At 39.7% G+C, this 13840-nt stretch overlaps 1 protein-coding gene across 6 annotated transcripts in view; it reads right to left on the minus strand.

Annotated features, from left to right (window-relative positions):
- Positions 1-1707: 1707 nt before the first annotated feature.
- rngtt (RNA guanylyltransferase and 5'-phosphatase) overlaps positions 1708-13840 on the minus strand; it is a 399787-nt gene continuing 387654 nt past the window's right edge. For all 6 annotated transcript variants that reach the window (XM_041187200.1, XM_041187205.1, XM_041187202.1 and 3 more), the window contains one exon: positions 1708-2854. In XM_041187200.1, the coding sequence (XP_041043134.1) occupies positions 2691-2854 (164 nt within the window). In that variant the 3' untranslated portion in view covers positions 1708-2690. The remainder of the gene's footprint in view (positions 2855-13840) is intronic.

Below are 13840 nucleotides of genomic sequence, written 5' to 3' on the forward strand. Positions count from 1 at the left end.
CATCGAGAGCACTTTGTGTCTGCATGACTTCCCACATCCCGCAGGATGCACATTCCACATGGACGAGCTACACTGAATGCCTTAAGCTTGATATAAAGTGCTTACTTGCCTGTCACTCACCAATCATTTCCTCCTCTCCCTCTTGCGCTCTTTATGAAGTCTCGCTGCTCTCTCCTTTTCGCACTCTTTATCGAATCTTGCTGCTCTCTCCCTCTGACGCACTTCATGAAGTCTCGCTCTTTTTTAAAAAGAGGTCTCCTTGCTCTTTTTAAAATGAAGTCTCCCCACTCTCCATGCTCTTTTTAGAATGAAGTCTCCCAGCTCTCTGTGTTCTTTTTTAATTGAAGTCTCCCCGCTCTCTGCATTCTTTTTAAAATGAATTCTCCACCACTCAAAATTTAATGTAATTATTTTTCAAGAGAGAATACAGAAATGTTTAACTCATCCGCTGTTTAATACAAAGGCTGAATTTGACTTTTATATTGTTAACTATTATTGTTGTAATTTAGCTGAAGCTTTTATCCAAAGTAAAGTTTGTAACAAAGATAAATGTTATTTTGAAGGCGCTACTGTCATAGGTCTATATAATTTTAGAAATCTTGCTGTGGGCCAGATGAGGTTGAGCAACAGGCTGAATCCGGTCCTCGGGCTGTATGTTCCCCACCCCTGATCTACAGGATGCACAGCAGCAATTCACAAAAGACTTAAGGGGCAGCACCCTGCAAACTCTTCGCCACCTAGAATATATGGGCTGCAGTGCATACGAACACCATGACTTTCAGATTTCCCTCCAAGTCTTCAATGGACAGACATCGCCATTCCTTTGTTGTCGCTGGGTCAAAATACTGAACTTCCTACCTAATACCACCGTGAGAGTATCCTCACCAAAGCCACTGCAGTGATCCAAGAATGAGCCAGCCTACCATCACTGTTCAAGGGTAACTGGGGATTGGCAATAATTGTCAGCCTTGTCAGCAATGCCGGCATCCCAAGAACGAATAATAAAAAAAGACACTTACTGATCAATTTATGTAAATATTTGCATATTGAGCAAAAATAACCTGAACGGAAGTAAGTCTATTTAGAAAGACAGGACCTTTTTCTTGCATCTTACCTAGGTTGGAAAGTAAACACAAAATATGAAATCCAATAGTTAAATAAAACAATAACAGGATATTGTATCCTCTAACGAATGATTCAGTCCTATGGAAACACCTTCACCAGTCTCTTTCTATAGCAGCTGTTTCACCACAAAGATGAGTGTGATTATGCCATGCTCTTTCTACAACAGTTTCTGAGCAAAGGAAGGGAAATCCAAAGCTCGTAAAAACTCAATACCAAACACAATGTCAGATCTTAGGACATTTCTCTTATCCATTTTTACACAGGAAATGAAACCCAGGCAATGCATGGGCAGGATTTCAAATTGTGCCTCTATATTTTTTGATTTTTATAGGGTGAAACACAGCCATAAAAATGAATTTTGCTAATTTGCTAGAATATAGTACTCCCTGAAGTATGCCAACTTATTTTCATTTTCCTGAATGTTTCAATGATTTAAAATACCTTTTTGTTAATCAGATAATGCAAATTGCTTCAACTGTGTCCTTTTTGAATGACAAAATTACAGAGGTAGTCTATGCAGTCTGGCAGACAAATGTTAAAACACAATAGCTATAACAAAAGTAAGGGATCTTACAAACAAACTCAAAACATCTTTCTTTATTAATTAACAGACAAAAAAGATGCAACAAAGTTCTTCTAAAAATTACATAATCCAACACACTCCATTTTAAGCAGGTAGAAGGTTCTGTATTTTACTTATTGCAATTGTTTACATCAAGCCCCCTACATTTAAAAGAGAAAACAGGAAACTTAGTGAGCCAGCAAATGGGAAGTGGAATGGGGGAAGCACTCAGGCTGATAAGCCTACCTTTTTTAAATTAAAGCAAATACATGTGGTGTGTGTGTGTGTGTGGAGTAGTTGCGGGGGTGAGATGGGGTGGAGGGGAGAAATGAGTGGGGAAATCTTTATTCAATTAACAGAAAGTTGGTTCACTTACCACACTCTAGTATTGTTTCAGTGCACAAAATAAACCTATTGAATAGAATTCTTTCATTTTGTGGCCTGCATAGTTTGTCTATTAAAGCTATCAAGTACATTAAATTTAAAAAGAAAAAATTAGAAAACTGTATGACAATTTAGTCTCCATCTTATATCCAGGACAGACTGCAAAAATAATAGCGAGCAAAATAGCTTCACTGCATTGAGTGCTTTGAATCAACTGATCTAGAGGGTGAAAAACAAAAAAAGTATGATTTTCTCCATAGAAGAAACTTTTATATATTTGTAGTCTCTTGCAAATATAAAATAGGGACTAGGGTTTGTAATGCAGTAACAAAAGAAGAACCCACAAACAACTTTTGAAATATGGAGACCTGTTATTATTTAAAGAAAACAAATAAAAAATTGTTCCTAATAAGTAATGATTTTTACATTTTACAGTTTGTTGAATTCAGAGGGAAATATCTAATGATGGTAAAGGCAATCTCAATCTATCACCCTCCACCAACACCCCCCACCACCCCCACCAGAGAGGATAGTTTTGATATCAGTGTATACAGACCTGCAAAAACAATGACTGTATTTGAAACCTTTTACAGAGATGCAATGTCTACAAATCCGACGCTTACAAAGCATGGTTTGGTCGCTTCGGAGGAGGTGGTGGCATTAGTTCAGAGTCCATATCCAGAGACTTTTTCCTTGGCTCTCTTTGGGATTGCATCTGATTCCTTTCAATGAATTCAAACAGGAATTCCTTTGTAACTGGATTAGTGATACTGCCGCAGACAGCTGGGAAAAGATAGCAGAGTGAGATGGGAATGACTTTATTCCCTTAAGTGTCACTGCATCACAATCACATGCCCGAGTGAATAGGAATATCGGCATCTATTTAATCCCGAGTTATGCTCAGGATTTAACCCTTTATTCTGCTCGCACTTTAGAAATTTGTTACCACTTCAAAGGTTATTATTTCAGTTGCCTTGCTAATCCAAAAAAATGGGGTGCTAGCAGACAGAAAAAAAGATTGAAGAGAAATGTTTTCCTTTATAAAAACCTGGTAAAGTAAAATGCACTCTGAACTTCAGCAATCATAATCTATGTTTCAGGTATAAACATTTTTGTCTTTTACTTTGCTTATGCTGACACACAATTTGATAAATTTATGTTCAATATTCAAACTTATATGGCTGAGTGGAATGGAACTGTGCTCCAGTTGCAGCTACAGAGGTGAAAGGTATTTTTTCAGAAAATACTGGAAATGCTGCCTGCTGAGTATTTCCAGCATTTTCTGTTTATATTTCAGATTTCCAGCATCCACACTATTTTGTATTGTGCTGCAAGTTATTTCATTTCTGTGTGCATCTGAATCCTTGCTTTTCTAAAAAACAACACCCTTGCACCAGAGGACAAGGTGAGGTGCTTACACAACATCTGATCAAGTTATAGCTGCAGAAAGGCTCTAATTTAGGAAAATTGTCCAGTTACTAGTACATAATACTTGCTTTGCAATGGAAAATTGAAGTCCAATTAAAAGTTCTTAGGTTGACAAGCCTTCCTTTTTTTGCCATTTTACTTTCTAAGATTTTTTACTTGTAAAACAATATTTTGTATAAAATCTTGCAAAGGCTTTTATTTATTCAAATGCATCTTTAGGTTGCAAGGTATGTTTTGTGACGTTTTTGCAGCCATTTTATTGACAGACTCTTGTTTATGAGCTGCTACTTTACAAAATGTTTCCAACACTAGAGAGAACTCTCCACCTGAGGGTCAAATAGCTTTTCACACATTTAATCAGATGCAAAATAGATTCTCATTGTTTCTCTGCCCGTTTACACGCTTTATCTACATGATAATAAAAAAGAAGCCTAACTCTAGAATCTGCCCCCAAGTACGTATTTCATGTCCCTTTTATTTGGACTTGAATCTCTTTTAAGCATTCAGTGATTTATATGCAATTTAAACTGCAGTTTTGGTGAGTCTGGCTTTACATCAATACAAACTGGGCACTTTTATTTGGTGTAAAGTCACGCAAAGCACATTTAGGCATGACCATCAGGATAGTAACTCACGTGACTTCAGCTTTACACCTACTATAACTGCTCTAATGACAATGCCAACACTAGGATTATACCAGGATTGAAGTTAATAATTTATGCATAAAATTACAAAATTCTATAGTAGCAAAGTAAAATAAAGCTTTACAATTACAAAAAAATGAACACCATACAATGTTTAAAAAAAATTACACTCATTTTGGTGTTTGTGGAATTCAATGTTTATATTTTATTCTGCTGAGATTGAAAGTATGAAATTTTGCAGTGTAGAAAAAGCATTCAGCCTTTTGGGCTGGCCCTCTGAGACCTACGCTATTAGTCCTAGTCACCTGCCACCACCCAATCATTAGTCAAGTGATGGAAGGAGTCTTCATTAACGTGAGAAAGCAACCTTTGAGGCAGTCTTGAGCCAGGCACGGCCATGTGCTGAATGTCAGAAGATAGGCGAGAGTGACTGTCTTCAACATCACAACAGCATTTGACCAAATAAGGCAGCATAGAATCCTAGCAAAACTGAAACTGAAACCTCCAATTATTAGGATTATATTTGAGACAAAGGGAGGTTGGTTGTGATTGCTGGAGGTCAACTATCACAGACTAGGACATTGTTGCAGGAGTTCTTCAGGATATGATCCACATAGCAAACTTCCTCAGCTGCATCATCAATGACATTCCCGGCAACACGAGGCCAGAAGTACAATATCCAGTAACATCCACAATTCCTTTGATAATGAAGCACTCCATGCCAGCGCACAGTAGGACCCTGATAGCATTGGCTGAGCAGTGATATGTACCATTTCCTCACATAAGCACTAAGCAATAAGTGCACCTCCAAGACAAGGTCCAACCACCTTCCTACTTTAGATGCTCCATGTCAGCTATAAGCACTCTCAAGTCAGTTTCTTTGTCTTCTTTAGGATGTGGATATTGGTGAGGCCAGCAATTGTCCTTGAGGCCTTCATGTGGCAATAGTCAGTAGGACCTTGTCAGCAATGACTGACAAGTGGAATTTACCATTTGCCCCAAGTAAGTTGATTCAGGTCAAAGCAGTCACTTGATTGACATCTCACCCGCTATCTTAAAAATATTCACTCCTTCCACTATCGGTGCACCATGGCAGCAGTGTGTACTACCTTCAAGATGCACCACAGCAACTCATCAAGATTTCTTCAACAGCCAACTTCCAAACACCTGACCTCTACCAACTCGAAGAACAAGGGCAGCAGGCAGATGGGAACACCATCACCTGCAAGTTCCCCTCCAAGTCATTCAACATCCTGACTTGGAATTATATCGTCTTTCCTTCATTGTCACTAGGTCAAAAGTCTGGAGCTCCCTTCCTTAGCAGTGCTGTGGGCATACCTGCACCAGAAGGATGGTAGCAGCTCAAGAAGGTAGCTCACTACCACCTTCTTGAGGGCAATAAATGCTAGCCTTGCCGGCAATGCCTACATCCTGTGAAGAATAAAAAATTGCAGTGAAAAGCTCCATGTACTCTGGTGAAACAATGTGCCTCTGCCTCCAGCCTTGCAAAACAAACACTGACTGCACCACTGTAACATTTTTCACACAGGCTAACCCCAGTGAGATTGTCAATTTAATGCTAATTTGCACTGAATTGATGGTAGTTTGTGTTGTCAGTCTATGGCTGCAATGAACTAAGTCCAGCCAGCTTTTAAAAAGGAATAAAGTGGAAAACAAATTAATTCAAAGGAGATCCACCAATAATAATTGGCTTAATTGGTGTTTTTATTTAAGCAGTAGTAATCATATATTTGTTGAAAAATATGGTTTAGCAGTAATGCCATCAAAAGTGCAATTACTCCAAATTACCATGCTCCATTTTGAAGAAAGCAGGAGGTAACATTAAATGTCTACCCAAAAGTCACCCTTATAAACAACTAAAATGCCAAATAATCCAACTAAATACATCTGGCTCTTAAACAAACTACATTCAGTAACTGAGCAGACATGAGTCACCCTTAGGAATTCAAGAAATTACATATTTACAAGAAGAACTGTGCTCACATAAGGGGCAGCAGCAACAGTTACTTGCAGATTTATTTACCTTGAACAACTCATCCATTTTCTAACACACTCTGCCTGTATCTATGACTCATACCGACAGAACAGTAAAATAATAACATAGACTTTCAGGCTGTGTTGGATGCGGCATTCATTATCTTAGTGTTTCAGTTCACATAAATATATCTTTGAAATCTCTTAAAAATGGATGGAGAACTATAATATTAGAACTATTATTTTATCAGCAGGAATACTCATCAAACATGACTGATTACTTTCTCACACTGGACTGAGGAGATGTCACTAAGTAATTGAATCAAATAAAGGAAAAGATAAAAGTAATAAAAGCCAGAAAAATGATACTCATTAACCTTTTTGCTCACTTAATTATGATTCCAATTGAATGCACTTAGGCAAAAAGATTTCTTCATTTCTGGACTTGATGCTAACATTAGAATGCAGAAAAAAATGATGATGAAATGGTGACTGTTAAGATAGGAGTAAATGGAATGCACTGTGAGCAAGGGTAAAATGAAGGTTTTAAGACTACAATCTGTCCTCAATCGCTTTCCCTCTTATTTTAAAAATGAATGTTATTCATCAATTTGTGTGCCAATAATATTAAATTTCAAACAAAGAGTACATGATGCATTCTGAAAACACTGGCAATCCATTTACTGGTGCCGTATAATTAATAACTCAATATTCCAATTTGTGTTTTAGTGCATGCCCTTCAAGGTTTATCAAGTTCATCTCAGTCATCTTTATTTAAAGGGAGGCAAATTTTACAGACTTTTGAGGTGGTGGGTGGGGGGGGGAGCACAGTGAAGGGCCAAAGCAGTCTCCAAAACCTAAAGAGTGGAAGGCTATATAAGAACATGTCAGAGCAGATAGAAGATTAAGGGAAAAGGCAGCAAAGGAAGTGAAAATGGTCCTATGGAATATGAATAGATCAGGATAGGAGCATTTATATGCAAATATATAAAGCATTAGAAATAAATCAGGAAGCTGGAGGCATTAATTAAAATGGTTATGCATGATAATGCAACTTTGATCTCACCTGCTTTTCTTCAATTAGGGCATGATCAAGAACCAAAATTCTTAGGTAGAAAATTTTATGGAGATGTTACACAGATAACCTGTCTGGGTAGAATTAAGAAAGGAGGGTTTTTTTTTTACTATGCTGGGAGTACACTATGTAGCAAAAATAAATTATCAACGTGATTTGTAGGCTTGCACTGGTTACTATTTTAAAAGACAGGAGTGTTTGGTCAACTTACGAAGGGATTTTCTTGGAATACATCTCGCAGGATTTTCTTGGAATATACATAGCATGTGCAAAGAAACATACAGTATTAGATCAGGCTAACAAAGTAGGAGCAAGTAAGTGACGACTACTGGTGAACATCTTAGAAATAAACTGAGCTCATAGTGAAAACAGTAAAAGAAAAGTGAGGAGGGCACTCAGTACAATGCATACCTCTGTCATGTTGTGTTAACTTAACATTATAACAATTATGCAGCTCTGCCTTGAGATTTTTCCTTGAGCTTCTACCTCACTGAGGAGGCTTCAGGCCAATCTACATCCAACAACCTGATCTGTAAACTCTGCTCACATTTTGACAGCTATGAGAAATTCTACCAATGCAGCTGAGACAGCCCACAACATTCTAAAAGAAGAAGATGTCAACTTCCCCTATCTCCCAATGTTAACAGATTCTTTAAAAGCAAATTCCATAATCCAGATCCAGATCTGCATTTTCAACAAAAACAAATCAGTTCTTCCCTGGGCCATACACCTTTAGTGGTGGAGGTATAAAGTTGTCAAAATGAACTAATTTAGTGACATGAAGAGGGCATTATCCTGAATTAGTTGGCTGGGAATGATGGTCAGATTAAATAGCAGTCTAGTATGGAAGATAGTGGACAACAAGCTGCCACAAACAGCAAAGTGGCTCTGACTGGATAGCCTGTTTTTTTTACTAACGACATTGGCTGAGGGATAAATGCCATCTAGGACACTGGAAAGAACTCCCCTGCTCATCTTAGAATAGTGTCAAGGGATCCTTTAGATTCACCAAGGTAACAGGCAGGGCCTTGGTCCCTTCCGGAAAATGGCTCCTCCAACAGCGGAGTGTCCCTCAGTGCTGCACTGGGAGTGTCAGCTTGGATTTTAAGCTCTGGACTGGGGCTTGAACTCACGGCCCTCTGACTCAGAGGTGAGAATGGTTCCCACTGAATCATTTGAAAGTTATAAGAATAAATGAAGAAAGCTTTTAGTAAATGTTATTTGTTCACATAAACAGAGAAGTTTAAAGAGGCGTCTAATACAAAATTATGAACTTTTTTGAGAGGATAAGCATCAAAAGATAGCTTCAACTGACTGGCAAACTGTTAGTAAGGGAACTCAATATTATTACTGGAAAATTCAGGGATGTCAGAAGAGCTTTCTTTTTCCTACAGGGAGATAGTAGAAAACTAAAATGCTTACCAGAAGTGGCTTTTGAAATGGGGACTTTAAGCTCAATTAAAATGGAATTGAGTGAAGTCTGTGTAAAGAAAGACTAAAAAGATAAGAAAAAAGGGCAAAGAAAAGTAGACAGCTCCAGCTGAAGAGGTAACATCAACACAGGTGCAATATGCCGGATGGCCTCCTTCTATGCTGTAAATCCTAAAATTACATTTCCTGCTGGTTTATCATCAATTTTTATAAGTACACTGTGGATGGGCTTTGTTTTAGGCATCTCCCACTGGTCCATCATCCATCAATTTAACTTTGCTTTCCGGCTCATACAAACTACATTTTGTTAGCTGTTGTATTACCAAGGAACTGAGGCAAGGTGGAGCTAGCAAATAGCCAGATTGAATGACAGACCTTAATTTAGATCCCCTGGAGAGCCATTACGAGCGATAATTTAACATAGCAGAGAGCAAGCAATTAACTTCAAATGAATGTTAAATTCAGATCCTGCTACTTATAATCAGATTTATAGCTGCGAGTGCAATCAAACCCAAGATGGTTCCTCCGTAGTTGATTATTCTGATGTTTACGCTTTGCTGTTAACCAGTGGTGGAAGAATTCACCTGTTCAATTGATGGATGAGTTTTACTTACACAGTGTGCTGATGGGAGAGGAGCCCTATCCTGGGCACATATATGTGGCATGTATCACACTGAAAGACAGTTGAGGTGCTTATTTTTTTATTAATTCATGGGATGTGGGCTTCGCTGGCTGACCGAGCATTTATTGCCCATCCCTAGCTGCCCTTCAGAAGGTGGTGGTGAGCTGCCTTTTTGAACTGCTGCAGTCTATGTGGTGTAGGTGCACCCACATTGCTGTTAGGAAAGGAGTTCCAGGATTTTGACCCAGCAACAGTGAAGGAACGGCAATATATTTCCATGTCAGGATGATGAGTGACTTGGAGGGGAACTTCAACGCTTCTATCTGCTGCTCTTGTCCTTCCAGATGGTAGTGCTGTCTTAGGAGCCTTACTGAGTTCCTGCAGTGCTTGTAGATGGTACACACTGCTGCTATTGTGCGTTGGTGGGGGAGGGGGTGAATGTTTGTGGATGTGGTACCAATCAAGAAGGCTGCTTTGTCCTGGATGATGTCAAGCTTCTTGAGTGTTGTGGGAGATGCACTCATCCAGGCAAGTGGGGAGTATTCCATCACACTCCTGACCTGTGCCTTGTAGATGGTGGACAGGCTTTGGGGAGTCAGGAGGTGGGTTACTCATCACACTATTCCTAGCCTCTGACCTGCTCTTGTAGCCATAGTATTTATATGGCAAGTCCAGTTCAGTTTCTGGTCAATGGTAACCCCCAGGATGTTGATAGTGGGGGACTCAGTGATGGTAGTGCCATTGAACATCAAGGGAGCGATGACTGGATTCTCTCTTGCTGGAGATGACACTTGTGTGGTGCAAATGTTACTTGACACTTGTTAGCCCAAGCCTGGATATTGTCCAGGTCTTGTTGCATTTGGACATGGACTGCTTCAGTATCTGAGTTGTTGTGAATGATGCTGAACATTGTGCATTCCTCACTCCTGACCTTATGATGGAAGGAAGGTCATTGATGAAGCAGTTGAAGATGGTTGGGCTGAGGATACTTCCCTGAGGAACTCCTGCAGTGATGTCCTGGAGCTGAGGTGACTGACCTCCAACAACCGCAACCATCATTCTTTGTGTTAGGTATGACTCTAACCAGCGGAGAGTTTTGCCCCTGATTCCCATTGACTCCAGCTTTGCTAGGGCTCCTTGATGCCACACTCTGTCAAATGCTGCCTTCATGTCAAGGGCAGTCACTCTTACCTCACCTCGGAGTTCAACTCTTCTGTCCATGTTTGAACCAAGGCTGTAATAAGGTCAGGGGGTTGAGTGGCCCTGGCGGAACCTAAACTGGGTGTCAGTAAGCAGGTTATTGCTAAGCAAGTGCCACTTTATAGCACTGTTGATGACCAGTTCCATTACTTTACTGGATGTTGGACAGTAGACTGATGGGGCAGTAATTGGCTGGGTTGGATTTGTCCTGCTTTTTGTATACAGGACATACCCGGGCAATTTTCATAGCTGGGTAGATGCCTGTATTGTAGCTTTACTGGAACAGCTTCGTAAGTCAGGTACTCAGCACTGCAGTTTGCAACCTGAAATTCCTTCAAACCTACCCATCAGATCCTTAACCACACTCGAGGACATTCTACTGCAAGTACATTGTCATCCAGTCGTGCCCCCTGTGGTTATGATCAGAAATGCACCACTTGAGATCTCAGGCAAATCCTGGTTCTTCAGCAAGAGAACCTCCCAAGTGGCTTCCAATTGTGAGTGGGATATCTCTCACCAAAATGGCAGAGATAGTTCTGCCTTTGGCAAAATGGAGTGGAGATCCGGTAGGAAAGAAGGTTAGTCTGCCAACAAAAGCCGATTTATATCAAGCTTTTGTCCTCACCGTTCCACTATATGGATCTGAGTTGTGGATCTACTGCTGCCATCACAAACAGCTTGACCATTCCCACCTGCCCTATCATTGGCATCAAGTGACAGTACAGGGCACTGATGTCTCCAAGCAATACAGTATAAGTGGAATTGAGGCCACAACTGTTTCACCGGTGGACAGTTGCAGGTGGAGCAGTCTTTGGTGGGACCCTCATGGTTCCAAAACCCAGCGGACATCTGTCAAGAGCATCTGAGCAGGGATGTGCACAGCCTGCCTCTACCGAAGCAACAGGGGTTGCTTCATGTATAAGTGCTAGTAAGTGCAAAAGTAAAGATTAGTTGCACAAGGGTCCACACACGATTCTGTTGCACAATGCCAGATAGATCAATTTCATTTTTGAGTCACATAAATATTATTTCTTTCTCCAGTCTTTCCCATTTTTGGTTGCTTTTTTCTTGTGTTGAATGGTAGGACATGGATTAATGGCAAGCAATTGGCAGGCTGACTGTGAAAGAGGTGCTTTTTGCTTTCACAACTGCTTTGTGTTGGGGGAACGAGGTGGGAAATGCCTTTTGTATGTGGCTGTCAGAAGGGTGGACTGATAAAAGCTAAATGAACCCCAAAACAATGAGTGCATCCTGCGTAGCAAACTGTGCTGATGTGCCTTCTCCTCTCTCATCATTCACCGTTATGACATGTTCCTCCTGTGGGGTCAAACCCACTCCTATTTCTTATGTTCCTACGGGCAATGTTTCTTCTAAGGTGTGTGGCCATGCAGCGATCAGGGATGTACTGTGCATTGAAATGAACAGGCCGCTCAGAACTTTGTCAGTACGTCGGAAGAAATTCCCAATATAATTTAAGTCACGACTTTTAAAATATAAACAGCTCATGGACAAAATAAATAGTGCTCAGAGGAGCTTGTAGCCCACCCAGTACAAAAAAAACTTAGAGGGAACATTGTAGGATCTTGATGTGCATAAGTTTGCTGCCGCATTTTCTACATTACAGTAATGACTACGCTTAAAAAGTACTGTATTAGCTGTAAAACACTACAATGTCTTGAGGTCATAAAAGACGCTGGTGTAACTGCAAATGGTTTGTTTATTGAGAATGAAGGTTTGCCTTCTTTCTTGTCTTCATAAGGCATTAGCAGGTAGGAATTATTGAATTCCATGATGAAGAATCCCATGAATCTTACACATATCTTCCAAGATAAAAGCAAAAAACTGTGGATGCTGGAAATCCAAAACAAAAACAAAAATAAAAATATCTGGAAAAACTCAGCAGGTCTGACAGCATCTGCGGAGAGGAACACAGTTAACGTTTCGAGTCCATACGACTCTTCAACAGAACTGCGCAGATGCTGACATATCTTCCAAGTATTGGTGAACCCCATTTCAACATTTTTGACCAATTTATTATATCAAAACATGCCACTTGGGCATTCCAAAAAATATACTATTTATTAGCTTTCCTCCACTTTTCTCTCACCAGATCTTCCCCTTGGATTGCTGCTGCTAGAGGGTGGAACTTCCATTTTCCCTATGACCCATAATGTGTGAAATGCTGGGCCTGGGGTCTCTGCTGGCCCTCCAATAACAAACTCTGTAGCATTATTCTTTTTGGCACCCTCCTTATAAAGAGGGCAGTGATAAAATATCATGGGTAATGTTACTGACTATTATACCAGCCTTCTTTTACCTATGTTCACCTTCACCCAGCCCCTGCTCAGCTGCCATTCTGGTACTGGACACTGGAGCGAAGCTAAGGATTTTTGGACCTATAGTTTTAAAAGTGCCTCAATCCCTGTGATTTGTCTACTGACTCGGGCTACTAGACTTTATGATTGGTAACAAATGAATGCTTGTAACTAGAAACTGCTCATTTTTTTTTGGAAAGCAGTTTGACAGTCTGTTCGGTGAAAGCAAATACATTAGCCAATTCGGAGGTACAGTGACAACTAAACTGACAGAGACAAATTATAACTCAGTAAAACAAGAAATCTTTTCTGATCACATGATATCAATGTGCAGTGAACTGCACAATATGATTGTATCTTTTCTTTCTTGAACAGTAGCAACATATTTAATTTAAGCAGGATCCTGAGGAACCCCAGTGATGATAAGGCTTTTAGAAACAGTTAGAAAAAGGAATGCAGGGTAGAAAATGTCACCACCCTTTCGCAAATCAAGCAGTAACAAAGAATTATCATTAACATCCTTTTGTTCTTCTTTACTCTATTTTTGTCTGTTTTCGATTATATTTGTGTTTGAACAGTGAACACAGTGAACAAAAGGCAGTAACCTAGTGATTATCTGAGCTGCAGCTCCCTCATATTGTAACATTTGGCAACACCTACAATATTATCTGCACTTATTGTTCGAAGAACTGAAAAAAACAACAGAAATTTAAAAATGTTAAGAGTTGGTTATCCATTTGATTTAGAATTTTTTTTTACTTCCAAAACATGTGAAATTCTGTAGTGTCCATTTTGCATTACTGCCCAGGACCAATTTCTTTTTCAATATAAGCTACATTATTTCTGCTTTCTTAATTTGAGTAGCTAGGCATTATTTTTCTTCCCACTTGCGGGATTAAGGCTCCATGGACAATGCAATCCATCTAGTACTGTTCTGTCGAAGGGTCATGAGGACTCGAAACGTCAACTCTTTTCTTCTCCGCCGATGCTGCCAGACCTGCTGAGTTTTTCCAGGTAATTCTGTTTTTGTTTTAGTACTTAATCAAGTGGTCAATCTCC

Source organism: Carcharodon carcharias, chromosome 5 (genome assembly GCF_017639515.1).
Source record: "Carcharodon carcharias isolate sCarCar2 chromosome 5, sCarCar2.pri, whole genome shotgun sequence".
Lineage (NCBI taxonomy): Eukaryota > Metazoa > Chordata > Chondrichthyes > Lamniformes > Lamnidae > Carcharodon > Carcharodon carcharias.